General features: G+C 50.1%; 3 protein-coding genes and 1 long non-coding RNA gene across 14 annotated transcripts in view; 1 reads left to right on the top strand and 3 right to left on the bottom strand.

Moving 5' to 3' along the window:
* Positions 1 to 531: 531 nt before the first annotated feature.
* On the bottom strand, positions 532 to 11235 carry UNG (uracil DNA glycosylase). 3 transcript variants are annotated; one of them, XM_081801992.1, is made up of 7 exons: positions 10922 to 11234; positions 10191 to 10397; positions 9545 to 9640; positions 7210 to 7307; positions 6222 to 6310; positions 4770 to 4948; positions 532 to 1603 (listed from the first exon to the last, which is right to left on the bottom strand). In XM_081801992.1, the coding sequence occupies exons 1-7, from the start codon at positions 11150 to 11152 to the stop codon at positions 1463 to 1465; spliced, it is 1041 nt and encodes a 346-aa protein (XP_081658118.1). In that variant the 5' UTR covers positions 11153 to 11234; the 3' UTR covers positions 532 to 1462. The 3 variants fall into 3 exon arrangements, with proteins under 3 accessions (XP_081658118.1, XP_081658120.1, XP_081658119.1); XM_081801994.1 differs by having other exon boundaries at positions 11021 to 11232; XM_081801993.1 differs by lacking the exon at positions 532 to 1603 and adding an exon at positions 3914 to 4678 and having other exon boundaries at positions 10922 to 11235.
* Positions 11236 to 13356: 2121 nt separating this feature from the next.
* On the top strand, positions 13357 to 17094 carry ALKBH2 (alkB homolog 2, alpha-ketoglutarate dependent dioxygenase). Of its 4 annotated transcripts, none has more exons than XM_031021315.2 (4): positions 13357 to 13500; positions 13855 to 14284; positions 15286 to 15484; positions 16767 to 17094. In XM_031021315.2, exons 2-4 carry the CDS (start codon positions 14008 to 14010, stop codon positions 17071 to 17073), a joined length of 783 nt encoding a protein of 260 aa, XP_030877175.1. In that variant the 5' UTR covers positions 13357 to 13500; positions 13855 to 14007; the 3' UTR covers positions 17074 to 17094. The 4 variants fall into 4 exon arrangements, with proteins under 4 accessions (XP_030877175.1, XP_081658121.1, XP_030877173.1 ...); XM_081801995.1 differs by having other exon boundaries at positions 13365 to 13516; XM_031021313.1 differs by having other exon boundaries at positions 13365 to 13601.
* Positions 17095 to 17393: 299 nt separating this feature from the next.
* USP30 (ubiquitin specific peptidase 30) overlaps positions 17394 to 27678 on the bottom strand; it is a 76217-nt gene continuing 65932 nt past the window's right edge. For 4 of the 6 annotated variants that reach the window (XM_081801986.1, XM_081801988.1, XM_081801985.1 and 1 more), the window contains 6 exons: positions 23493 to 23552; positions 22908 to 22994; positions 22244 to 22372; positions 21926 to 22145; positions 19983 to 20103; positions 17394 to 19579 (listed from right to left, as the gene is read on the bottom strand). In XM_081801986.1, the coding sequence (XP_081658112.1) occupies positions 19315 to 19579; positions 19983 to 20103; positions 21926 to 22145; positions 22244 to 22372; positions 22908 to 22994; positions 23493 to 23552 (882 nt within the window). In that variant the 3' untranslated portion in view covers positions 17394 to 19314. The remainder of the gene's footprint in view (positions 19580 to 19982; positions 20104 to 21925; positions 22146 to 22243; positions 22373 to 22907; positions 22995 to 23492; positions 23553 to 27678) is intronic. The other 2 variants (XM_081801987.1, XM_081801989.1) reach the window with 2 other exon arrangements.
* Positions 24513 to 27678, bottom strand: part of LOC145716837 (uncharacterized) — a 4516-nt gene continuing 1350 nt past the window's right edge. The window contains exon 2 of the long non-coding RNA XR_014139754.1: positions 24513 to 27486. This is a non-coding gene — a long non-coding RNA (uncharacterized LOC145716837). The remainder of the gene's footprint in view (positions 27487 to 27678) is intronic.

The raw sequence follows: 27678 nt of genomic DNA, 5'->3' as shown, positions 1-27678 counted from the left end.
CCAGAACGTCAGTGGGCCATCAGGGCGTCTTCCCAGTGCCCTGGCCTCACACCTCCAGTCCCGAGTCCCAGGGAAGGGTCTGGAAAACACTAGCAGAGTGGGGGCAGGGAAGCTCCCCTTGCACTGTCCGGGGCTTGGCAGAACACACAGCCATGATCCCTGGAGAAATGCTTTTTTCCAGCCCCAAATGGCCCCTTCAGAGCTCATTGGTCCCTGGCCGCGTCCAGCCCCCGCCATTGGCCCTCGGGGCGCGAGTCAGCTTGCAGACCTCGGGCTGCTGTCCTCCTCGCGCCCCTCTCAGGAACCCGCCCGTGGATTACCCGGCCTCTGGAGGGGTGGGCGGCTCCATCCGAGGGGCGGGGCGGGAGGAAAGAGGAGGGGCGGTGCGGGAGGAAAGAGGAGGGGCGGCGCGGGGGTGGCCCTTCCGGCCCACAATGGTTGCCATGGCCACCACCAGCTGCCCGGGCCCAAGGGCCACCCAAGGACGTCCGCAGGCGCCCCGGGGCACAGAGACAGCAGGCGTTAAGGGCATGGGGTCCAACAATCTTTTATTTCCAAACTCGGGGTTAACTCTTTCCCCGGCTAACCCATCAACAGCATCTCTAACAGGATCAAGGATGAAGGTGCAGACCTAACAAAGACAGTCTCCCGAACAAAAGATTACAAAATACATATATATACATCTGCCTAAGTATTTTATAAACAGCAAAATTCACCAGTGTTGCAGGAAAAAAAAAATCCCCACGTGATTTTAGTCCATAAAAAACAGCCTTTGGCAGTCTATGCTGCCTTAAAAACCCCAACTCAGGATGCACCTAGGAGAAAAGCAGTTCCTCGCTTTAAAAAAATTTAAAAATTCCCCCTTTTTTTCCTTCCAGTTCAACTTCCCCTGTTCATTCCTAGGAACACGCAGAGGATTAACTGTGAAAACAAGCCCCAGCTCACTTCCCTCTGCCTGTCTGTGAAGGCTCACACAGAGGATTAGGCCTCAGAAATTTTCATCCCTAAACTTCTGGGCACTTGCAAACTGTCCTCCTGCCTCCTTCAAGGAGGGGCCTGAGGGCTTGGGAAAGGATCGAGGGAACAGTGTACTTGGCCAAGAACTGGAATGCCAGGTGGGGCACGGGGGTGGGGCACTAAACACACCTGACACCTTACAACCTAAAGTCTAACCTGCCAGGTAAAAACAAGTAACAGCCCACTGTACCAAGAGGTGCTTCTGTCCCCTGTCCCCTTTTACCATAAAGGTGACAGACAAAAGAAGTCTCTGTATTTGACCTCCCACCCTCTCCCAGATACTGTGACGTTAGGTTTTAGGCCGAAGCCGTGTTGCAAAGACAGCCATATGGTCCCAGCCAGGGTAGAGCCTTTGCTGCTTCTGTCTGGGTCAAGCTGCCGCTCCTGGCAAATATTTCAATAGCAGCCTCTAGAAAACTGCTCAGGACAGCCCTCCAGTTCAGGGTCACAGATCCTTCCAGTTGATGGGCTCCTTGCCAGACTTCCGCAGCAGCTCATTGGTTTTAGAGAAGTGTCTACATCCAAAGAACCCTCTGTACACGGACAACGGGGAGGGGTGCGCTGTCTGCAGCACGTGGTGGCGTTTCTGAAAGAGAGGGAGAGGAGTCATGGGCGGCACGTTTGGCCGCGTGCCCGGATCTTATGACCCCGTAATCTCACTGCTAAGAATGCAGTTGCTGAAGGGCCCCACGATATGTGTACATATACAAAGACGCAGGTGGAAGGGGGTTTGCGGCAGCATGGCTTGTACCAGGTAAAGCTTCGTCTAAATCCAGGGTTACGCAACTGGCTAAAAATAGTTTTCTGAACTTCTTACAATGGAACACCACAAGGCTACTAGAAGAATGAGGCTGAGCTACATATGCTGATAAGGGAAAACCTAAATATATCAAGTGGAAGAAAAAAATGTAATGGCCTAAGTTTTTCTGGAAAAAGACCCAAAACACTATTTATGGTAGTTCCGTGAAGTAAAGAAATAGTGGAAGGCATTTACTTTCGGTTTTGCACTTTTCTGTGTTACCTGAATGGTCTACAAAAACAGAACACTTCGATTTTTTAAATGTCAGCCGTACTTTCCGGAGCAGGAAGACTCTGGACCATGTTTGTTTTCTTCTTTTCTGTATTTAAATAAAAACCACCTCCCAACTAACTGTTTTCACAGCATCCCTGTCTTCAAAGAGCTCAGTCCAGGTTGCCTGGGTCCGTTCTGACTCCGCCCTAGAGAAGTCAATGAATCCAGGCCGCAGGTCCTTCTGCGGCTGTGAAGGGGATCCAACAGCGCCTAGCTTACGGAGATCCTGTGCAGCAACCAACAATGCCCGTGTGTATTGGGAGGGTCTGAGAGGTGACACAGGTTGAGTGCTTAGTAGCATGCCACCTGCCATGCAGTTCGGGCTCCTGAAAATGTGAGCCGCGCTGGGCTTTGAAGGATGAGTGAGTCAGCCTCTGGAAAGGGGAGGCAGGATGTTCAAAGGCAGGCAGGGAAAGGGAGGCAAGAAGGGGTCGAGGTGCTCCAGTCAGCCTGGAGCGGAGAGAGGAAAAGGGGAGCTGTGGCCGAGAGGCAGCTCCAGACCCCAGCCCACCAGCCCAAGGCAGGGCCTTTCAGGCGGACCACACCCGACACTCCAGCAGGATCAGGTGATGGCCTGAACCAAGGCCAAGGCGGCCAGGTGAGGAGGAGTCTGAGAGCAGGGGAAGGCTACGAAGGAATGCCCTGACAGGGTATGGGGCGGGGAGGGGAGAAGGGTCGGGAGCAGAGATGGAGAAGGGAAAGGGGAAAGGAGGGAGGAAGGGGTCACAAATGCTATCCGATTTCTGGCTGGACAAGCACGTGGTGGTACTCTCTTTCCCGGGGGATCCACAGGAGCCAGTGTGGCAAGGCTGGATGAGCAAAGGAGAACCTACCTTGGAAAGCGTGGTATCTGGTGTGCTGAGGGGTCACGGGTAAGGAGGCAGCGGAATACACAGACCTAGTGCTCGGGGAAAGCTACCCAGCTGGACATGCACCTGGCTTCTAATCATCACGCTACTCTTACAACTGTTTCCTGTCAAACCAAACCATCTTCAGTAATAAAAACTACATACACGCTGAGTAGGAGCTACGCAGACCATACAGAGATGGGAGAGCACTCCCATGGAGCGCTTACTTATCTCCACGCTCCAACCTTAGCAGTTAGTTCATTCGTGCCACATTTTACTCCTACTATTCTCTACCTCAAAACACCTGAAAACATCTTGTTCATCCACACAGAACTTTAGACTCATCCTGACTCTCACACTCCACTGCTGTTCACATCAAGACTTGGGAAGGCGACATCAGAAACTATAAGCTAGCGCCTACCCGAGCAGGGAAAGCAACTTAACAGAGGGGACTCGGCTGGGATACTTCTCGCTGCGTACCTTACTATCCTATTTCATTTTTTTTAATCATGTGAACCTATTACCTTAAAAAAAAACTAAGTAAGATGAAAACCAATTCTATTTAAGAGAAAATGGAGAAGTGGACAGACTTGGGAGCGGGTTGCCAGCGTGGAACCCGAATACACCCCCACCGGGCCCCTTACGTGAGCAAGGTGAGCAGGCTCTGATCTCCGCCCCGCCACTCACCGCAACTTTATCACTCTAATACTTTATGAGGCATTAAGCGAGATTCTGCAGGGAAAGTGCTGGGTGTGATGCCAGATGCGGGGTGGGGGATTCAGTCCACTTGGCCATTCCTGACAGGCCAGCTACCTCCTGCTGTCACACAAGCTACTGTCAGGTGACCTCACCGAACCCCTTTACTTCACTCACTGCACTGCATACTCGCTGACTTCTCCCCGACCCTCGCTTCTGAATCCTGTGTCTCCCAGCAGCCCGGACCAAGGCTCACCTTGGATGCTTGCCTCCCCCCGCCCCCCCACCTCTCTCCTCCACCATGCTGTCCTCCATCCAACCCTCAGCCCCGGTCTATCACAGCCTAGACAGAAGTGACAGTGGCTCACTCCAGTGTGAGGAGTGTCAACAGTGAGCAGCAGGACTGGGATGTGCTCAGGAGGTAAGGGGACAGGATTTGCTGGCGGAGTAGGTTTAAGGGAATGAGGGAAAGGATTCAAGGATGGCTTCTGGTTTTTCATCTCAGCACCAGGCATGTCGGTACTTCCGTAAGGACACAGAAGGAGCAGAGGAGCACGTGGGGGGTGTGGTCCTTGCCTTATTGCTTGCTTACTGCACCGTCTGTTTTAGTGAGTGGAGGCCGTTCTCATTCTATGTATGTAGCAAGTGTATGCTTATAGTACTAACTATTAAATCAGAAGTTGGCCCTTTGCTTTCTTCACACACAACTCATCATTCCTATGTCTGAATTTTGCTTCATTTTCAATGGGAAACCTGACCCTCATTATAAGCCTTTAGGGAAAATAAATTTCACCTTGTGCCATGGGTTTTCCAGAACCACACGCAGGGATTCCTAGTATTTTCTAAAGTGGTTTAAAATGTTTAAAAAACACAAGACAATACCAGAGTGGGAGACAAACTATGAGACTCTTAATGTCAGGAAACAAACTGAGGGTTGCTGGAGGAGAGGGGGGTGGGAGGAATGGGGTGGCTGGGTGATGGACACTGGGGAGGGTATGTGCTATGGTGAGCGCTGTGAATTGTGTAAGACTGATGAATCACAGACCTATACCCCAGATAGAAATAATACATTATATGTTAATAAAAAAATATATAAAAACAAAAAAATAAAATGTTTAAAAACAAAACCACCATACCCTGTTGATGGCACTGCCTTTCTTCTGAGCATAAGAGCCCCAGAGCAAGAAGACAAGGCCACTGGAGTTCTCATTTAGCCAGGACACGACCGCATCAGTAAACTGCTCCCATCCTCTCTCCTTATGGGAATTAGCCTGATGTGCCCGGACCGTGAGCACAGCATTGAGTAAGAGAACACCTATGGACACACACCAAAGAAACAGGTTAAGAGGCAAATGAGTCAAAAGAGAGAGAGAGACAGAGAGGAAGACACACACACAGTGCAGCCCTCTGAAATCAGCTTCCAGAGAGAGCATCCCAACATGACTGGTGGGTGCCTCTGGGCAACATCAGAGAGCACTGTCCTTTCACCTCTGCAATTTCATCATCTTCTGAGTTTGTAGCAATGACTAGGCCTTACATGTGTCATCAGAGTTGTTTTATTTATTTTTAAAGAGTTTATTTATTCATTTGACAGAGAGAGATAGCGAGAGAGAGCACAAGCAGGGGGAGTGGGAGAGGGAGAAGCAGGCTTCCCACTGAGCAGGGAGCCTGATGCGGGGCTCGATCCCAGGACCCTGAGATCATGACCTGAGCCGAAGGCAGACGCTTAACGACTGGGCCCCCCCGGCGCCCCATCAGAGTTGTTTTAAAAATACATCCCAAGGGGCGCCTGGGTGGCCCAGTTGGTTAAGCGTCCAACTCTTGATTTCGGCCCAGGTCATGATTTTGGAATTGGGAGAGTGAGCCCCCATGTCGGGCTCCGTGCTCAGTGGGGAGTCTGCTTGAGATCCTCTCTCTCTCAAAATAAAATCTTAAAAATATACATGTATATCCCATGTGACATTAAGTAACCCTAGAAGATAACAAAAGGAAACCGAAACATTTCACTAAAACAAAAATCCAACCATAAGAAACCAAACAGTCAACATTCTTTTCTTATCCTGGTTATAGTTCATTTGTAGAAAGGAAGGAAGGAGGGAGGGAGGGAGGAAGGAAAGGGAGAAAGACACACCTGTAAATAGGTATTAAACACAAAAAAACACAGCCCTAGTGTTGAAATGAGAAAGGCGAGGCCATCTCCTAAATGGTCAAAGTTAGCAGGTAAATTTAAAATATTAATAACAAGGGGCCCCTGGCTGACTCAGAGGAGCATGTGACTATTGACCTCACGACCTCAGGGTTGTGAGTTCAAGCCCCATGTTGGGTGTAAATATTAAAGATAAATAAACTTAAAAATAAATAATATTGAGAAACAAATTTTTCTCTTTTGAATTATGATTAAAACATGAAAGAAAACATTGGCTAGAGGATAAAAAGGGCGATACATTTTTTTTTTTATTTCTATAAATGCAGCCATTTTATGTGAGTGCTCTAGTTCTTCATGTTCTTTGCTAAACATAAGCCAGCAGGACATAAGAGAAGTGTGTGCTGAAATCCGTCCAAAGCACATCTAGGAGTGGTTGGCTCACCTTGCTTGGCCCACCCGGATAAATCTCCGTGACCAGGATGAACGAAACCCTCTATGTCTGTAGACAGCTCTTTATAAATGTTTTCCAAACTGAAAACAAACCGGAAGAAAAAGAACGGGATCTTGAGCACAATTCTGAAAATTCAGTAGCCCCCAACATACTTGAGGATCATAGCCTGCGCCACCAGCCCTTGGAGGGGAGAGCGGCAAGAACCTCGCAGATTTATGAGGACGCACCGTCATTCCTTCTTCTTTTTTTTTTTTTAAAAGATCTTATTTATTTATTTAAGAGAGAGAATGAGATAGAGAGAGAGAGCATGAGAGGGGGGAGGGTCAGAGGGAGAAGCAGACTCCCCGCTGAGCAGGGAGCCCGATGCGGGACTCGATCCCGGGACTCCAGGATCATGACCCGAGCCGAAGGCAGTCGCTTAACTGACTGAGCCACCCAGGCGCCCCCGTCATTCCTTCTGATAGGAAACCTTGCCAAAGATCTTTATTTTGGTTTAGGCTCAGATTTAAGGAACAGCGCGCTTTGGAAGATTTAAGTACATCAGCCCAGGGGTTACCACCTCTCAACTAATATTTATGGTTTGGTATGTTTCTGTATTGGTTATATTCACATATGTTGTCTGTAAAATTCCCCGAAGCCGTGGTTTTTAACCAGGGGTGATTTTGCCCCCTAGGCGACTTCAGGCACCATCTAAAGACATTCTTCATTGCCATTTTACTAGCGCTCTCTGGGGGCGGGGGTAGTGTTGCCGGCATCTAGTGGGTGAGGCCAGGCATGCTGCTCAGCATCCTACAGTGAGTGCACAGAACAAAACCTCTCCTGCACAAAGACCCAACCCCTGATGTCAACAGTAACAAGACAGAGAAATCTTGCTCCAAAGGCTACTGAATGTCCCCCCAACAAGTGTACCTAGAACCTGCAAAGTACACATCTGAAAGTAATCACACTTGGACCCGAGCCATCTGTCAAGCAATCGTACCTGGGTGGCGGTGGAACGGGTCTTTGAACACTAAAGCAGAGCCCATGGGCTTGGTTGGGTCCATGATACGGATCCTGTCCCAGGATGACAACCTTCACCTGTGAATACCAGGTGCCAAGAAATTAAATACTGTCGCACGAGCAGGTTAAACAAACACCTGGCTGATAACCTGTACAAAGGACCACGATGATGAGAAAGGCAGCCCCCCTCTCCCCGACCCAAACTAAGAACCCCCAGAAGGCAGTGGGTGACTGAGCCCCATTACTTTCCACTGTCAAATTATCCTTCACTCCATCACCTGCTACACAGCCCTGCTCCTTCTCTGATGCAGGTGTGTGAAAATAAGTCCACCTCCTTCATTTTTCAGATTACAAAAATATGCCCTTGCCCAAGTACAACCATCCAGAAACACACAAAGTGGCTCGTTGTCTCCACTCATCCCTATCCCCTTCCTGATTCAACCCTGTAAAATTACCTATATAACGGGTGATGGTACTCATGACCCTACATTTTTGTGGTTCTCACATCATGCATTTTAGGCATCCTTCAATGCCCAGAGTGCTCAGTCACTGACAGCTAGTTGGCTTATTTCCTAGTTTTTTCCATCACAAAAAAACAATTCTATAAACACTCTAGTATGTATTATCTTTACATCCTGTTGTTTTTATTTCCATGGAACAGACTCAAAATAGGAGGTGCTGGTCCAAGGACAAGTGTATTTTAAATTTTCATAGACATGTACCAAATTGCTTTTTCAATGAGTTGAAGCTACTCAAATTCCCTACCAGCCACATAGGAAGATGCCTCTTCCCCCCATATCCTCTGAGGGATGAAACCAGAAGAGAATGAGGTCAAAGGGCCACGGAGAAGGTGGCAACATGCAATGAAAGTAATGAGATCAAGGTCACGGGCAGTTTTAAGATACAGCTAGTCCTTCTGATCTGCTGCCTGCCCACCTCTTCTTCCTTCTCAGAATCCTCCCGTAGCCAACATATACTATATTCTTCAAAACCCAACCTTCAGACATCAGGAACCTTTTGTGGACCTCCCTGTTGCTACCATTGATGCTCACTCTGAACGCAGGAGATTCTCCCTCATGAAGCAGCCTGTCCCAGCAGGGCAGCTCTTGGGTTCTCATGCTGGATAAGGGATGACCTTGAAGGAGCCACTCCACCTCCCCAACCTTCCTTCCACCTGCTTCTCTGTGAAGAGGCCTCGCTGGGCCATCTGATCCTCAGCACTTTCACGCTCTCCTATTCCTCTCTATTGACACTGGTGATTGGTATTCAAAACAGGACCCACAGCTCAAACAAGGCACAAACTAGTACCGAATTTAAAAGGACTTAAGTTTCTTTAACTTTATAAAACCAAGAGCTATATTCAAAGCTCTTGCTTCAAAGTGAAAAATGGTGAAGTCTGCAAAGTATTAAGTGTGGCAGCTTTATCCACAAGGGTCATTCACCTATTTCACTTCTATTTGGTGTAACAGACATAGCACAGGATCACAGGATTCCTGCCCTCGTCTTACAACATGAGGGAGGGAAAAGGAGAAGAATAGAATATGAGATCTCCAGCATAAGCAGAAACCAAAGGTACTGGACAGGAAAACCAGATCAGAAAGGTAGTGGGCAACACGCCTCAAGGGAGGTGCCGTAGATAGATCTAGTTGGCTTTTCAACAGGCAGAAGACTGTCACACTATCCAGCTGTGAAGGAGGAGAGTTGGGGGTGGAGGGAAGGCCGGAAAGTCTAACTGGCTATTTTCATGTTCGGCTTCTATGGTTCATAGAGTGAGTGTAAAGCCATAAACAAGTTTCTGAGCAGGAGACTGAAGTGACCAGACCAACCAGCAGCCGGTATATAGAATGAACCAGTGCAAAGAAATGCTAACAGGATAGTAAAATTGTTTGGGCCAGAAGTCAAGAGCTTGAAAGCATCAACTATAAAAGACAGAAATAGGGAGCTGCAAGTTAAGGTGAGGGGTGGACTAACCAGTTGCAAAAGACCTCAGTGCTTCATGCCTGTTTCCTCAACATCACCACAAAAAGACCTAACGTTGGTATGCCGTTGGTTTCAGGGATTAAATAAAATACAAAAAACTAGAGTATATAGACACGGGTCTATGTACAGATATTTTCTTTTTTGCTACACTGACAGCACATGCTTCAAGTTAGAAAGATAACAGGCTAAAACATAGCCAGCCAAACTTCACAATTTCATTATTTTATTTATTACTCCACCACGGACAGGCACTTGCCTGCAGCGTCGGTAACTAACAAGTACATTATGACTCCCATACCTCTTTTTACTAAAACTCACCACCAACCTGTACTTACATGTCTTATGTCACACATCTGGGTCCACGTGAAGACTTGGTGTGGAGGTGGATAAACAGTGTAATGTTTTCTTTCTTCCGCGACAAATCCCATTAGCTGACGTAAAGACAAATCAGATTTCAAATCAGATTCTCACCGCCAAGTGTTAAGAATCCAGTAAGGAAGCTTCCAGTGGAAGCTAACAGGAGCATTATCTGGCTCTCCGCCACGTTTTACATCCAAATTCTCTCGAGAAACAAAAACTTGACTTGCAGGTCACCAAAGATGTCCCTCCGCTTCGGTGCCCTGCCCCTTTGTTTGGACCGGGTCTACGTTGATTGGTCTCGCTGCTTTCACTTCCTATTAGGTGACAGGCCCTCCCTCTTTTTGTAAAGGCTGCACCAGGTTTCAAGCAGTCTGGTTTGCGGTTTTACTGTGCCGCCCTTTCCTGGAGAGCAGACCCGCTGAATGGTTTACAAAAAGCCATGCCATCTTACAGTCTTTTAAAAACTTCAATAAAGCGTACGAACGCCAAACACCGTGGCTGTTATTTTACCTAACTCTTACCGGGAAAAGGACTTAAGAGAGGGAATACAGGAGCCTACAAACGTGGACTCTCCGCAAGCTATCCTAGCAGGACCGAAGGGCCCGCAGCCTCCAGGTTTACCTTGATGAAATACGGTTTCCCGAACTCCGCGCTGAGAGGCTTCTTCCAACTCTCACCGAAACCCACCGGCACGTTGCGCGCCGCGAGTCTGAGCAGGGCGGCGGCCTTGTTTTTCTGGATGCGGATCAACTGCTCAGGGCTCAGCGGCGAGGAGGGCGGCGTGCCGGGGTCCTCCTGCCCGGCCCGGGCCTTCTTGGGGGGGCTGGCCTGCAAGTGGTCCCCGCATAGGCGGGTCATGAGCTGCAGCGGGCCGCGCCCGGGCGCCAGCAGCTGCCGCCCCCAACCCCACGGCCCATTGCGGAGCACGCCCATTCGCGGGGCTGCAGCCTCCACGCGGTAAGTCGCAGCAAAAGCGGACTCTGGGAGTCGGGTCCGGGAAGGAACCGCTGCCCCGGGTTTTGAATTCTAAGTTGCAGCAGGTAGAGGGGCGGTGAGCAAAGCCCGCGACGTCTCCCGTGGCGTTGGCGGGAAGGGAGGCCCTGACCCCGGCGCCCCGCCCCCGGCATTCCCACGTGGTCTTTTCGCGGTAAAAACCTCCCGGGGTGTGTCCCGCCCCCCTCCCCTCTGATTGGACGGCGGGCCGAGCAGGGAGGCCCCCTCGCCTCTGATTGGCGCCGTGGGCCCCGAGGTCCATCTCCATTGGCTGGCCCCTCAGAATGGCCGCCAACAGGGAACGGCAGAGGCTGTTTTGAACACGTGCAGTCCGCTTTGAACGCAGGGACCCAGCTTACCGAGTTGGTGGCGCGTCCCTGCAACCCCTCGGCCGAGCGGGGCCCGTCGCCCTCCTCCCGGTCCCTTGCCCCCGGTGCCCTGTCCCCGCCGCGCCTCACCGCCGCATCGCCGCTCTCCTCAGCTACCGCCGCCACGCCGGTCCCCGGGTCGGCCGGCTCGGGACTGCGGGCACGTCGCCTCCCGGCGGGGCTCGGGGAGAAGAAGGAGTAGAGGGTCTTCTGGCCGATCATCCCGGAGCCGAGGAGATCGGACGCGCGCTGCCCGGGGAACCCGCGGTATGCGCCAGCTGCGGCGGTCCGAAATTGGCGCCAAACGGCCCGCGCATGCTCCGTCCGGGGGATGGGCGGGGGGTCGGGGGCGGTGGGGGTCGGCGGGGGTCCTAGTGCGCATGTGCCAGAGGAGCTGCGGGGGACGCCCCTGGGACCAGGTGGGGCTGGAAGCCTCAGGTGGTAGGCGGGTTCCTTGGGTGCGTTAGCTCCTGTGCTTACTCTTTCATTCATTGTACTCAGCCATCACACCCCTGCCCTGGGGCCCGTCCCTCCACCTCTACCGCGGGTGAAAAGGAGAAAAAAGTACCTGCCCCGAGGGGTTGTTGTGGGAGGGAAATTAGCATTAAAACAGCCATTTGTTTTGCTCTCATCCAGTTTCACAACCTATTTTGCTGGCAGTAAACTAGCGCCAAGTGCGGTCCTGCGTTTTGCCTAACCTGTGAGGTCTGAGGGAGACTTTAACTGAGGTCTTGAAGATTAAACTCCAAAGTCTGCATCCTCTTCAAGGCACCCCCGCCACTCCGGTACACCTGCCATTCTTCTTGTTCCCGCGTTCCCTCCCCACATCCAAACCGACAGTGGATCCTCTTGGTTCTATCTAAAAAATAAATCCCAGATTCAACTGCTGCTCTTCATCACCTGGCTACAATCCCTAGCTGCTCTCCTCTTTCTTAGGAAAGTGATCCTTTTGAAATGTAAATTACATCATGGTAATCCCCAGGTAAAAATCCTCCCTTCAGTTTCCAGATTTTAGAATAAACCCCAGCTTCTTACCCTGCTGGCAGAGCTGTCTCCCTCTAACCCAAGCCCTTACTACTGTGAGGTGACTGACATAGCCAGCTTGTCCCTTGTGTGGCCTGTACTCTCTTGCATGCACTGTCCCCCTACCTGGTAAGCTTTGGGTCTCAACTCAGGTCCCTTCCTCTGAAAGGCCTTCTCCTGCCCACCCCCCACCCCCCATTCTAGCTGGTCACGCAGTAGCTTCTGTACTATCTAAAATTATCGTATGCATTCTTTGCTTGTTTGTCTCCATCTCCAAAATTTAACCCTGCTGAGGGCAGATGAGGTGGGAAACAAAGGCAGAAGGAAACATAAAATTAAATGTCCTTAGAACCTGCAGCCCGCTGACAAATACTTGAGGCAGGCAGAGTATAATGTTCCTCCTGGAAGCTCCAAACGGTCTTTGTTAATGCCTTCCTTGCTAGAGGGAAAAGCAACCTTAGTTTGACAATGGCAAGGCCACGGGTATCCTGTGAGTCCTCTTTAGCATATGAAAATCCTTTTGGAACTTCCCTTATCTTTACTTCCCAAAGGCTATCTATTGTATGATTTCATTCATAAGAAATTCTGGAAAAGGGGTGCCTGGGTGGCTCAGTAGGTTGTGTCTGCCTTCTGCTGGGGTCGTGATCCTGGAGTCCCTGGGATCGAGCTCCACATCGGGCTCCTTGCTCAGCGGAAAGCCTGCTTCTCCCTCTGCTGCTCCCCCTGCTTGAGCTCTCTCTCTCTGAAATAAATAAAATCTTTTTAAAAAATTCTGGGAAAGACGGAACTATAGGGACAGGAAACTGCTCAGTGGTGGCCAGGGGCTCGGGGGTTAGCATCGGGCGAGGGCGAGTTTCTAACTAAAAGGCTTGGGGGAATTTTGTGGGGTGACAGAACCATTCTTGATCATGATCGTGGTGGTGGTCACACAACTGTGTACTTCTGTCAAAATCTGCACAACCGTGCACTAAGAAGATTCAAAACAAAGGCCCCGAATCCCACGGAGCTTTCATTGCACTGGGGGAGACAGAGAGTCAACAAAAATGAGGAGCAGTAACAGAATCTGACGTTTGTTTGGAGTACGAAAGCATTCCTGGCCCGTCACCGCGGAGGTTTTATAGCCCCCACTGTGCAGGGGAAGCTATTCAAGCCCAGGGACGGTAAGCGACCTGCAAGAACCACACAGCCCGACGGGTGGAGACGAATACAGAAGCCATGGGGTCGTGCTCCCACCGGGTGGCCCACCTCCCCAGGGAGTAAGTGGCTAGGCGGAAAACCTGCAGTGCCTGCAGCGCGCCCAGGAGGCCAACAGGTGGCGCCAGGGAGCCGCTCACCGCACTGTTCCGCCGAGGTGCCTACATTTCCCAGCGGGCCCCCCCCGAAATCCACCCGGAAGTGACGCTGCGGCCCCGGTGTTGGCTCTTTCCCGCCAGCCCCGCCTCCGGTGTTTGCCGGGCTCGGGGCGGCGCGGCCGCTGTCTGCGGTGTCAGAGAGAGCCCCCGCCCCCTGCTCGGTGTCATAATCCTTATTTTCTATCGGAGTTCGGCGTGCGTGTGACCACGTGTAACTGTTTTGGGATCAGATTCTGAATCCTAGCCGTTCGAGGATCACTATACTTACCCAAGGGCATACTGGCGTGGGAGGGCCGGTCAGTAGTTGGGGGGCGGGGCGGGGAAGGAGACCGGGAATCTGCTTCTCTGGGTGACTTTGGGCAAACCCCTTCCCTTGTCCAGGCGTGCCAGGGTGGGCTTTCTTGAAAAGGTCAGGTGCTTGGTGGGTGGAATGCAGGCAGTAGGGGTTTTGCGAGCCAGCCAGCTGACTGTGATACATAGCCAGGTGTGGGGGACCCAGGACATCCTGAGCGACCCTCCCAACTTCAACATCCTCTACTTCCTTTCTAGGACATGGTGTTAAAAGTGGGAACTTGAAAACACCGAGGAGAAGTTCTGTGGGCCCACTTGGCCACCAAGCCAATTTTTGCATCTGGGACAGAGCCTGGGCAATCTCTCTCTGCCCTGCAGCTGGCTCCCAGGCGTGTGCTTTAGGGAGACAGAATGGACAGGTTCCTGGTGAAGGGGGCTTTAGGGGGCCTTTTGGGAAAGAGGGAGCGAGAGGTGAGTGGAGAAGGCCCAGCAGGGCTGAGAGGAGACGAGGAGAGCAGCAGGAAGAGGCCCAGGGCAAAAACCCCAGGGAATGCAGGCCCCCTGGCCGGCCCCAGCTGGCGGCACATCCGAGCCGAGGGCCTGAGCTGTGATTACACAGTCCTATTTGGCAAAGCCGAAGCGGACAAGATTTTCCAGGAGCTGGAGCAAGGAGTGGAGTATTTTACAGGTAAGCCGAGGACTTCGGGGTGTGTGTTGAAGACTTGTTTGACAAAACTAGTGCTCTGTGTTTGGGGAAATCTGAACCGGTGACTTCATTAACTGATTCAACACATACTCTCTGGGCATCTGTGGGCCGAGCACCATGTTGGGCGCCTGGGATACAAACTGGAGAAAAGTTTGCCTGCCCACCAGGAGCTGACAGACTTGGGAATGATTTGCCACCTGGCTGCTGATTAGAATCAGCTGGGAAAGGTAAAAAACAAAAGGGATGCTGGGTTCTACCCGAGACCAGCTGAATCGGAGTAGCTGGGGCGGGGTGCAGCCTGAGCAGCAGTGTTTTTAGAAAGCCTCCAGATGACTCTAAAGTGCAGCTGGTCTAGTAGGAGAGACAGCAAATAACCAGGTAATTCCCCCACAGCGGGGGTTCTGAGCATCACCCCGGGGAGGGGGGGCCTTTGTTGCTTCCGAGAACTGGGATGGCTGGAGCCCACCCCCACGGTGTAGCGGCTGTTTCCAGGGCCTGCTGATGCTGTTGGTCCAGGAGCACACGCTGAGAACAGCTGCAAGGTGGCAGCGCACGTGGAGGCAGAGAGAAGCCCACGGGAGACCCCAGCCCACAGCCTTAACTGCGTTGGCTTCATCTCTCTTGGGGGCCCCACACCCTTAGTCCCCATAGTTGGCAGAATCACCCTAGCGTGTAGCCTGACTTCAGCTTGCTTGCATTTCAGCCTCTTATTATGCTTCTACTGGAGTTAAGGCTTAAAATTAAAGCATAGTGTTAAAAAAAAAAAAAGAAAATTGGACGAGAGCGTGTTTCTCTTAAGTGTAGGACAAGAACCACTGTTCTTACGTGAACATTTTGGGCAAGCCACAGTGATTTCTGTCCCTGGTCAGGAAGTGAAATGTTACTCCTGTTTCAGTTTCCTTACGATCCTGAATCCTCAGGGAGCAAGCGTGTGGGCTACTCGCCTGCCTGCTCTTCTGAGCTGCCGTGTTTTATCTGCGCAGGTGCGCTGGCCAGGATCCAGGTGTTCGGGAAGTGGCACAGTGTGCCCAGGAAGCAAGCGACCTATGGCAACGCGGGGCTGACCTACACGTTCTCGGGCCTCACTCTGTCTCCAAAGCCCTGGATCCCAGTTCTAGAGCACGTCCGGGATCGTGTTTCTATGGTGACAGGAGAGACTTTCAACTTTGTGCTTGTCAACAGGTGACACTCTACCTGGTTTTTTCCTTTTCCTTTTTAGGCTATTGGACTGAATTGTATAAATCTGCTTCTTCTGAAGGCGGGAGTTTAGGATTCTGTCATTTTTTTTTTTAATTTAAATTCAATTAGCCAACATAGAGTATTAAGTACATCCTTAGTTGCAGATGTAGGGTTCAGTGATTCATCAGTTGCATATAACACCCAGTGCTCATCACATCATGTGCCCCCCTTAATGCCCATCACCCGGTTACCCCATCCCCCCACCCACCCCCCCTCCAGCCCTCAGTTTGTTCCCTAAAGATAAGATCCACCATATTTTATTCATTTGTACAACAAATCCCTTAGTGCAGCAGGGATGTGGCCAGGAGAGCATCAGCAGTTGGTCCTTGTGGAGGCCACGCCACAGCGGAAGTGAGTGGTGATTCTCTCATGAACAAACCGTTGAACAAGCTCATTTCAGACGCTGATAAGTGTCTTAAAGAAAATTAAACAGGCTGATATTGCTAAGAATGGCCAGGAAGAAGGGGTCTGAGTTGAGAGCAGGGTTTCGCACCAGCAACACTCTGACATTTTGGGCTGGATACTTCTTCTGTTGTCGGGGCTGCCCTGTGCTTTGCAGGATGTGAGCAGCCTCCCTGGCTTCCACCCCCTGGATGCCAGGAGCATCCCCTCCCCAGTCACAGCAACCAGAATGTCTCCAGACCCTGCCGAGCGTCCCTTGGGGGGACAGAACTGCCCTGCTTACCAACCCTGAGTTTAGGGGAAGGTGGTTAGCAGAGGGCTCCCAGAGGTGCTGAGAGGACATGGAATGAGGGAGCAAGCCACACAGACATCCTGAGGAAGAGCAGAGGGGGCTTGGAGTGTGTAAGGAGCGGAAATCCCACTGATAACTGCTGGAGCAGCAAATGAGGGGAGGAAGAGAGGGCTGTTATGAGCTCAGAGACGGGCAGGGGCCAAACTGGCAAGGAGTCAGGGTTTTTTATTCTAAGTAGGGGAGAAACCATTTGAAGGTTTACATACATGAACCGGGAAAACCCCAAGACGAGTTTTTGGCTGCTTTTGGTGAGTTACATTTTAAAGCACATGATTAAACAGGACAAGATCGAGTGGAAGTGCTTCAGGCTTGGCTCATCTGTGGACCCAGATGAGGCCCTCCAGCCCCCACAGACCCACAGCAGGGGCTGCTCCTGGCACCTGTCACGTTGGGGGAAAATGAGGATTCTGCCCTGTCGGTGGGTCCCAGGAGAGGGCTGTTTTGTAAACTGGGCTTGTGTTCTCACTGCAGGTATAAAGACGGCTGTGACCACATCGGTGAGCACCGAGATGATGAACGAGAACTGGCTCCCAGGAGCCCCATAGCTTCTGTCTCCTTTGGGGCCTGCAGAGACTTCTTCTTCCGGCATAAGGACTCTCGGGGGAAAAAGCCCACCCGGAAGGTAGAGGTGGTCAGGCTTCAGCTGGCCCACGGAAGTTTGCTTATGATGAACCACCCGACCAACACTCACTGGTACCACAGTCTCCCCGTACGGAAGAAGATTCTAGCCCCACGGGTCAATCTGACATTTCGCAAAATTCTGCCCACTAAAAAGTAAAAACTTTGTCGGTGGTTTGTACTTCTCTTTTCTCCTTCCCTCTCTACTCCAAGAGGGAGCTGGCTTCTCTTTTCCCAACAGGGAACATAGGAAAGGCTGCATCCAAGCATGGGGCTTATTACCTAACAATGCAGAATTCAGAAAGAGGATGGTTGTATCAAGTTGGTCAATTATGAAAGAATACCAGTTCTTTTTTTCCTAACAAAAAGATTCTTTTATTACTATAATACACAGCAGATACAAAAGGTACCTTTAGCAAATACATAAATCAGAAGTTATTATGGCATAAACTACTAGTTTAACTTAGGTTTTTGCCCAGAGAAGCCGCTCTGTAAATAACTTAAAGCTAGAAAGATGAGGTGGCTGCTACTTAATGCCTAATAATTTACAAAATGAGGAAGTCAGCTTTAAGTCCGGGTCAGAGACCGTGCATGGCCACCCCAGCCTCTGACCCGCCATCAGCTTACAGCTGAACGTTCCGGGCCCGGCATCTCTTTAACAGCAGATTTCAAAGGGGAAACAGCGGCAGAAGAGCAGTTACTGAAAGCTAGTTTTGCAGCACGGTGTAAGGGTCACATCATCGGGTGTTTGTCCCCCAGACTCAGGCAAAACAGCTGTACTCGAGGCAACATCAAAGCCAGGGCCTGCAACGGAACCGGGAAGGACGCTTCATGCTGCTCCTCTCTCCCGGACGTCCGGGGCCCGGAGAACCTTCCACAGTACGTTCAGTCGGTCGAGAGTTGTGAGTCCTCGGGGTGCGTGCTGGGCCCGGCGGGACGGCGATCACCCGGGCCCCTTGCGCTCTTTGCGGACACCCAGGCCTGGTCTAGCAGCGTCTGCCAGCCCACCCCCCGAGGGGAAGCCCCGTTCTCAGCCTCACCTCGGGTGACCTTTTAGAAAGTTCAAATTCCAAATCTTAACTCTGAAGAGTCCGTTTGAATTTTTTTTAATAAAAAACCTAGCTAGAACATAGATACCACTGTGTCCTCAAACTTCCTGTGGTGCTGGGCTGCGTCCATGAGCCTTCTCCCAAGAGGGAAGAGAATGCTCAGTACAGTCTTTGTACAATAAATGTAGAGTATGGACCTATAACAAAATGACAGTACTAGATGATCAGCTGTAAGGATACGTTTTTTACAAATTGAAAACTTTCTTCTTTTTTGTGGAAAGGGCTGGGGTTTGGATGCTCGCTGAGCCTAAGCCTACCCTTGCCAAACGAGGAAGTCCGACTGTGGCCCTGCGGTCAGTGCCCTTCCAGACCCCAGCTCCTGAATCTCACACAGCCCCCAGCTGCACCTGTAAACCTCGGGAGCACTGCAGGGGCGACAGAGTTCGAAATAACCGTCCATGGGGGGGTGGGGATGTCGTGTAAAAGCTGGCTTTGTCCAGAGCAGAGGAGGTGCAGTGGTCGATACGGATGCTGCCCTGTGCCCACTGTTCACGCAGTTGGATGACAGACCATCGTCACGTCTCCCGTCCAGTGTGCCGACAGTAAGAGCAAGTAGGAAGCAGCTCACAGCTGGCGGAGCAGCGGAAGAATCCCCCCTACCCCGGGGTGGGGGTGGGGGGGCAGATTTGGCAGGTGCACTTTGATGACAGAAAGAATCCAAAGATTAGAAAAGACCCACAAAAAGAGAAGGCGGGTGTTCTTCAGGCGTCTTTTAGGCGTCCTGTTGCTCTCCGCGGAGAAACTTGGAAGGAGCAGAGCTTTTCTCAAAAGTTGTTCAGAGGACACTTAGACAATGTGTATTTTCCAGAATGGACGTGCTACAAAAGCAATCGAAAGTGAAAGGCACTTTTTCTTCTAAATTGTTGCCTTTAATAATTTCACCAATTTTTGGGGCCTGCTTATTAAAAATAAAAGATCTATGCTGAAACCGATTGGAGGATTAGACAAAGTTACCTCCCCTCTGAGAACACCTAACATAGCCGAATATAAAAAAGGTGGCTTCCAGAACCGGGTTTCTTTTAATTACCTGTATCAGGTGAGTAAAAAGACGTTCTAGACAGAATGAATGGTCAGAGCACAGTGAGGACACCACCCAGCGCACGCTCCCAGAGCTGTTCAGGGGGCCAGATTTGGTTTGAACTGGGGGCCAGCGGCTCCTGCATGGAGCCCGCTCTGAGAACACACCAGAAGGCTGAGGACTCTAGCGGGGCCACCTGCGCACGCACACACAGCCAGATCTTGCCTGGTTCCCGGCCCACGTGGACAGTGCCATCGGCTCTGGGGCAGGGCCGTCATTCTTCGGACCTGTACTCCCGGCCCTGGGGCTGCATCTTGGAAAGAACACGCTCATAAAACAGCAGGTAGGCGCTGGAGGACAGGACCTCCTGCAGGCTGGCCTTGCGGACCGTGTCGTCGGAGATCCACAGCCACTGGTTGCTGGTTGAAAGAGGGTTCTTGGCCGACGGCGGGGACCGTCGGTAAGTCACGAAGTGTCCCGAGTGCATGTCTCCGTGGTGGACCACAACTGCCATCAGCCGGAAGAGGTACGTGGAGGAGCTGAATGGGAGGAACACATGCAAGCCATTTACAGATACAAAAAAGAAGGGTCATGGGCAAAACCAAAAAGTGAAAGAATCCTAGCTGTTCAGTGATGGGGGACTGATAGAGGGTACCTCCATACAAGTGAACACTACACGACCCTTAAAATGCAGACTGATGCATTCCCACATATATACACAGAACACATATATTTAAATTTTACGTACTTCTAGAATTCTTATTTTTAAAGTGCTTTCCAGTTGGGACAAAAATAAACAGGAATGTGTAATAGTGAAATTACACCTGAAGATGAAAGAAAAACGTCAGCATTGTCATCCATTTCTGTGCAAAGCTAATTCTGGAAACCAAGAGAACCAGGAGCTATGAGAAATGAAGACTGTGCTTCTCCGGGGCGGCTCACCTGTAGTCAGGAACCACCGGGAGCGGGAAGGGCATCGGGCCTGGCAGGGGGGGCAATAAAGATGGGGAGCAGGCTCCATTCATAAAAATGTGTGTTTTCGGGCCCCCGGGCTGATCCAGAACTGCAAGAGAAAAAGGCCCAAGGCAATTACCACAACAGTGGCTGTAGGAGAACACACCGTGCCCTCCATTACCTTGAGTTTAACTCCCCAACAATGCTGCAAAGAGAAAAACAAATTCATTTTGTGTTGGATTGATTCCTACCTTTTTGTCCTTTTTTTCCAGATTTTATTTATTTATTTGAGAGAGAGAGAGAGAGAGAGGGAACAGGGGGAGAGGGAGAAGCAGGCTCCCCATTGAGCAGGGAGTCCAACATGAGGCTCGATCCCAGGACCCCGGGATTATGACCTGAGCTGAAGGCAGAAGCTTAACCCAGGCGCCCCTACCTTTTTGTCCTTGACTTCTTAATCCCGAGTAGGAAAAGTGGGTCTAACTCCTGGTCTGCTGCTCACTTTGACAGCTTTGTGAATCTTGAAGCCCCCGTCCCTGTTTGCTAAAGATGCGCCAGAGTTAAGCTGTAGCTAATTTACTGGCATTTCAACCTAAACCAATGTTTCTCAACTCTCACTACTGACACGTGGGCTGGGTTAACTCTTGGTTGTGGGGCTGTCCTGGGCATCGTAGGAGGTTTCACAGCATCCCTGGCCTCTACCCACCTGATGCCAGTAACACCCGTCTCCTTGGTTGTGACAGCCAAAAATGCCACCAGCCACTGCCCCATGTCTCCTGGGGGACAAAACTCCCTGATGAGAACCACGGACCTCAACATTCTCTATTCTTTAATTGCCAGCTTCTAAAGAATACCAACACGTAACCGTGTTGATAAATGTTGATGGGTGTAGATAAAATAACGAAGGAGATCTTGACCTCTCTTGCCCTTTCAAGTGCCCTGTGCGGGGCCCTGTGAGTACCCAGCAGGCCCCTGTGGGCCGTACAGGAGCCACAGCGAGCATGCTGCGACATGCGGCCGGGGGAGCAGGGATCCAGGGTGAGGCGGTCCAAAGACTGAGCCCTCTTCACACCATGGCTACTCTGACGTTCGTCTACTGATCTGCTGAAAAAAGGCAAAAAACAGTCTCCCTGTGAATGGTGTCCTGCCAGGCCACGCAACCATAGAGGCGAGAAAGAATAAAAGCAGCAAGGGACGCTAAGTCAGGAGCATCCGGGGTGCGGGGAAGCCAGGCCTCCGGCTTGACTGGGAGCAGGTGCGGACAGGGAGTCTAGGCTCGGAGCCCTCAGAGTCGGTGGGTTTTCCTGGTCTATGTAATTCTAAAGAACTCAAGGCGTTAGAAAAGATAGCTTTTAAAAACTGCCCAACGCTGCCTTCTGGTGCCCGTCCTCCCAGTGGACTGATGTTTGCTCCGTGACCAGTCATTTCACCTCCTGGGGCCTCGATTTTCCCCTCAGCCAAGACTGGGGGCAGTAAGAGCTACCTGCTCCCGGGGGGCCCGACTCGGTAATTAGTCTCAAGTGAGGAGAGCAGTGGAGCTAGATCAGTAAGGAACTCAGTAACGAGGACATGATCTTTAGCCAGAACTTTTCCTCCCCACATCTTTATAAATGACATGACCCTACGGGGCGGGGTGGGGGAAGAAATTCATTGGAATGCTAGGGGCCAATTACCATTCTGTCAGCAATCTTAAGTTTTTCTTCCCATATTTTTTCAACTGTGATACCGTTTTTAAAACCATACACCTCGTTACTATGTAAGTTTAACCTCTTTTAAGGAATCTTCCCTCCCGTACCCCCAATCCTGCTATTCTCAAGAACTTAAGCAACCGCTGGACTAGCTCCCCTCGTGGCATAAGGGCCCCAGAAGGTGGTGACACCAAATTCCCTTTCCCTGTGCTGTAAGTTCCGTGTATTAGCCCCTTGGGCACACACCTGATCTGGGGGCGGCTGGCCCATCCTGCAGGTCCAGGGTGGGCCCCGCGGTCTCACTGGGCTTGGGGCTGTGCTGACCAGGTCTGTGCCCGAGGAGGTGATACTTATAGATGTCCATCATCAGGAACTCGTTGAACTGCACGTGCTCATGCCGCTTCAGGGGTGTGCCGTGGCTGGACCAGCTCAGCCGCTGCAGGTGGATGCACAGACACTGAGGGAGCTGCAGGGACAGGAGAGAAACCAGATGTGGCTGAGTGTCGGGGGCGGGACGCAGGGGTCCCCAGGGGCAAAGTCGACAAGGCGTGGGGGGGGGCTCACCTTGCCTAGTTTCAGCTGTTTAACAAAGGTGGTCCTCTGGTGTTCCACCTTCTCCCCATTCAACGTCCCTCTGGCTTCAATCTGAAGTAAGAGAAAGATCGCTCTGCAGAATTTCTTGAAGTGTAACATCTGGGGAGGGCCACAGCCAGGTTGGTGTTACACCTGTATTCAGTTGGCACCTGACTTTGACCTGCGAAAGGAGCTCAGCTGCCCAGTTAATTTTGAGTCGTTCTCACTGTTTTAATCGTTAAGTAACAGTGACAGTGGGGACAAGAGAAATGACAGTGCGATGCAGGAACTCTGCTGTGGCGCATCATCTATTTTGTTCTGTGTCCTCAGAAATTCTGCCCACAGTTCCTCTTCAGAGGATGACACACGAACGCTCAGGGGAGCCAGGCAGATGAGTGTCGGTCGGGGGGCGGAGGGGAGGGAGGTCCTGTCTCAAAGCACAGCACTCAGGGTTTTTCTTTAACTATTCTGCAGATGAAGTGAACTCATCTGGGGAAGAGCTACCAATTTCCTAGCCAGGTTACGTGGCTGTGGCCGAAAAGCCCCCCTGGGTATAGTCAGAGGAGCTCAGGCGAGCGGTGAGCGGTGGTGTGAGAGGTGCTGCATCGGGACACACAGGCCCGCTGGGGGGTGACACCGGGCATTAGAGGCTTACCTGCGTACAGTTGTCACATACGACGTCCCGCACAGATTCGGATGAGATAAAGTGGTGAAGGCAGTGGTCCAAGGTCAGTGGATGCCCCTTTAGCACCAGGAAACAAAATTCATGATTACAATTCAATTACAGGGAAACTATTAACAGAAGGCAATGTGATCCCAGAGCTTTATTTTTGCTTATATGGGCAATAAAGCTTCACAGATGCAACTGGACGTTCCCTGAGCAAACGTGGAGCTCAAAGCATCCTAGACTTGCTATTATGGGCGGATTCAAGGCTATGAGGACGTGTGTAACACTGCAGAAACTTATGGACTCCCACACTGTTTTAGAGATCTTTGAATTTGAGGTTAATACGTGTGTGTGTTGAAAAAAGCCAAAATTCCTGCAGCCAGAGAAAAACCATCCACTTTCTTCTCCCGCCAGATCAGGCCATGGTACCACACATTACAACCAAGACAGGTTCAGCCAACTATGTGTCTGAGTAAAATGCATAGTACCTTGGCTACACAACATGTCTCAAAGCCCGTTCGGATTTGAATGTCTCCAAAACGGACCCCAAAAAAACCATCGCTCGGTACATACCCACGTGGCAGCTGGAATACTCAGTGAAAGGCTGTCGAAGGTATCAAATCGAACAGGACTCTGAAACAAACATTGCAGAAAATCCAGAAAGGACGTAGGTTCAAGTCAGAGCTTTAGAGATGGGAAGACACATGCCTATGAAACAGTGTAATATTTAGATGCCCAACACTGACATATTGAAACACGGTGTACCTACCTAGAAGCAAATTCTATTACAAACAACCCTGTCAACGTCAGAGGTACAGTGATACTGAAGGACAGCTTATAAGGTAACTGTAAGAGAACATACCTGACCCAGCAATGTAGGAATTTTATCTTCAGGAAATAACCATGGACAAAACTATGAGGACGTTCATCCCGGCATTTTTTATAACAGCAAAATGTGAATAGTTGAAATTTCTAGGGAATGATTAAATAAATTACATCATGTCCACAGAACAGCATGCTCTGTTCAAAATAGCATAGTAGAGGAATGTGTGAGTGTATGGAAAGATGTGCCTGTTCTGTTATTAACTGCAAAAAAACCCAGATGATAAAATAGGGTAAGAGTTGCTGCTTTTGGTGATGGCAGAGTAGCTTGGCTAGACTAGCTCTCCTTGAGATAATGCATATAAATTCTGGACCAAAACAAAACACAACCGTTTGGATGACTGGAGAGCTACTGTCAACTCTTGGGAAACAGGAACTCCGCAGTGAGATTTGCATTATGTAACTTTTCGCTTGAGGGAACTCCCGGGTCTCTGCAGTTCAGTGTCAGGTGGCAAAAAGCTGCAGTCTCACAGGATGGAGGTATCAGAAGACAGAGTTCAGGGCTGGTGCAGAGGCTCGGGGAAATCCCAGAAAGAGGGGAGCCACCAAGAGCATGAGCCCCAAATCAGTGTATAAACCCTGCCCAATTCCAAGGCACGCACATGCGTGTGTGCGCACCCACACAAACACACCCACACAGGGAAACTCCAGGAGCCTGGCAAAAAAGCAGAAGCTAGAAGCTGAGAAAACTGCAGATTTTGCTGCCTGACGTGGGGAAGACAGTTTGGCTTTGAGCTCAGCCAAGTTAACTGCACATCAGAACAGAATTCATTATTTTTCAGAGAAACATAACAGAATCCAAAGTCTCTACTACAATGTTAAATATGCAATAAAAAATTACTAGACATACAGCACAAAGAGGAAAATGTGACCCATGGTGAAGGATCCTATGGATGACCTGGATACTGAAATTAGCACAAGGACCTTAAAAAGAATTATGGCAAATAAGCTCAAGGACACAAAGGAAGACAGTTATTTAGTCCTGGTGGGGGACAAATGGAGAGTCTCAGCAGATAAATGGAAACTATAAAGAACCAAATGGATATTATACAACTAAGAACAATAACTAAAATGAAAAGTTCGCTGGGGGGCACCTGGGTGGCTCAGCTGGTTAAGCCTCTGCCTTCGGCTCAGGTCATGATCCCAGAGTCCTGGGATCAAGGCCCGCATCGGGCTCCCTGCTCAGCAGGGAGTCTGCTTCTCCTTCTCTCTCTGCCCCTCCCTCCTCCAGTACTGGCACTCTCTCTCTAATAAATCAATAAAATCTTAAAAAAAAAAAAGGAAAGAAAGAAAAGTTCAGTGGATAAGCAAAGCGAAGATGGAGAAGAGTCCATGAACTTGAAGATAAGTCCATAGGTATTACCCAATTTGAAGAACGTGGAGGAAAGAGGTTGAAGAAAAATGAACCAAGCCTCAGTGAGCTGTGGAACAATATCAAGCAGACCAACACGTAGAGAATGGGGCATAAAATTTTTTGGAAAAATAATGGCCAAAAAAAATGTGCAAATTTGGTGAAAAACATAAATGTACAGATTTATGAAATTCAGCAAATTCCAAGCAAATACAAAGAAAAGGACACCCAGGCACAGGGTGCACAGACAGCTGAAACTCAAAAGTAGCGAGAAAATCTTTTAAGCTGGCAGAGGGAGAAAAGTGACACTCTACGTACAGGAGGGCGCCGTGAATGATGCTGGCTGTGCATCAGAAAAGGTGGAGGCCAGAAGCCAACAGAACAACACCTTTACAGTGACGAACTGAAAGTAACCAAGGCAGGCGTGCGGGCGCCCCCTCCACGATGGGGGGGGGGGGTGCAGCTGGGAGAGAGAATGACCCTGAGAGGTAGGGCCCTGGTTCTGCTGCTCTGTGGCATCGGGCAAGTCGCATTTCCTTGGGGTGGGGGGGGGCTCTGACTGGCGGGAACAGGGGTGGAAGCTCAAGAGCAGACAAGGCCCTCAAGGGTTCGGCTCTGCCCCTGAAGGGGAGATGTCACCCTCCCGCACAGGCTTCTAGGCCTATCTTCCTGCTTTGATGCCACATGTCATGTGTCAGCTATTCTTTGCCTGATGCTCAAGTGCAATCTGTAGACTGCTTCACACGTAACAGGTGGCCGTGGCGGGGATCAGAAGGAGGTGCACAACCAGGAGCGGGTGCGTGGGGGTGGGGAGAACGGCGGGGAGTGAGGAGAGAGTGCAACTGCTGCAAATTCACCGGTCACAGCCTGAGAGCCCGTGGTGCATCTGAGAGGCTCCTTCAGCCCCTGCCAGGCTGCTCAAGAAGCAATGTGGTTTTCAGAGCTAGTGGGCAAGGTGTGGAGAGTAGAGACTTCGGGAAGGTCTGATTTCCTGCACTACCCTCCACCTAGATCTTCCCCTCCATCTCCCTCCATCATGAAACAGCAAGTCAGCGGTGGGGGGCATCTGGACATAAGGTTTCCGTGTGCTGTAAGATGATGCAAGGCAATCGCTACCACAGACTCTGCCTGCCTCGTCTTCCCCTCCATAAACTGAGACGACCTTCCGTAGTCATCTGCTTCCTAACGAGACTCCATGATTGGAAACAGAGGCACCAAATGACTTCAGTCAAAAAAACAAATAAACCAAATCAAACTGAACCTGAACAATAGCAATACTGTCAACCCCCCAATCTGTACCAAACAAAACTATTCTTGGGGGGAAAAAATAGGCAAAAGAGAAGCATTTTCATATAAATGAAAACCAAATGAATTTGTTGCCAAGAGATACAAGAAATGTTACCAAAAAATTATGAGACAAATAGAAAACAGTGAACTAGCAGACCTAAATCCGACCACATAAAAATGTTAAATGTAAATGGACAAAACACACCAATTAAAAGGCAAATTGTCAAACTGAACCCAAATATATGCTATCTACAAAAGCCACACTCTAAATACAAAGACAAAGTTAGGTCAAAAATAAAAGAACAGAAAGAGATATCCTATAGAAACACTAGTTAGGGGCGCCTGGGTGGCTTAGTCGGTTAAGCATCTGACTCTTGATTTCGACTCAGGTCATGACCTCAGGGTTGAGATGGAGCCTAGCATCAGGCTCCACGCTCATCAGTGAGTCTGCTTGAGAGATTCTCCCTCTCCGTCTGCCCCTCCCTCTGCTCTCTCTCTTTCAAATAAATAAACAAATAAAATTTTTTTAAAAAAAGGGGAAGAAAGAAACACCACTCAGATGAAAACTAACCAGACAAAATAGACTCCAGGACAAGGAGTCTTACCAGAGATAAAAAGGGACATTTTACCAAGACAGTGAGAGTAAACTCATCATAATTAGCACATGTGTATGTACCTAACAGCAAAGTCTCATAAAAAATTCCGCAAAAATAAAACTAAAGAAAGAAAAAGAAATGGATAATTCTAGGAAATATTTAAGGAAGAAACAATACTGATCTAAACCCAAGTCCTTCAGGAAATGGGGGAAGGAACACTTCCCAGCTCATGCTATGAGGGTGGTATAATCCTCATAACAAAACCTGACAAGACATTACGAGAAAACTGTTAAGACCAATATTCCTCATAAACAGACACTAACCTCCTTTAGATAACATCAGCAAACCAAATCCAGTAATATATGTAAAAAAGTATATCACAATAAAGTGGAGTTTATTGCAGAAACACAAGCCTAGTTTAACATTAGAAAAATCAATCACTGCGGGGCGCCTGGGTGGCTCAGTTGGTTAAGCGACTGCCTTCGGCTCAGGTCATGATCCTGGAGTCCCTGGATCAAGTCCCGCATCGGGCTCCCTGCTCGGCAGGGAGCCTGCTTCTGCCTCTGACCCTCCCCCCTCTCATGTGCTCTCTCTTTCTCATTCTCTCTGTCTCAAATAAATAAATAAAATCTTTAAAAAAAAA

The sequence above is a fragment of the Leptonychotes weddellii genome, chromosome 13 (assembly GCF_054177405.1).
Source record: "Leptonychotes weddellii isolate Sample4059 chromosome 13, ASM5417740v2, whole genome shotgun sequence".
NCBI lineage: Eukaryota > Metazoa > Chordata > Mammalia > Carnivora > Phocidae > Leptonychotes > Leptonychotes weddellii.
Note: the sequence above shows the minus strand (reverse complement) of the source record. Positions and strands in the feature narration are given on the sequence as shown.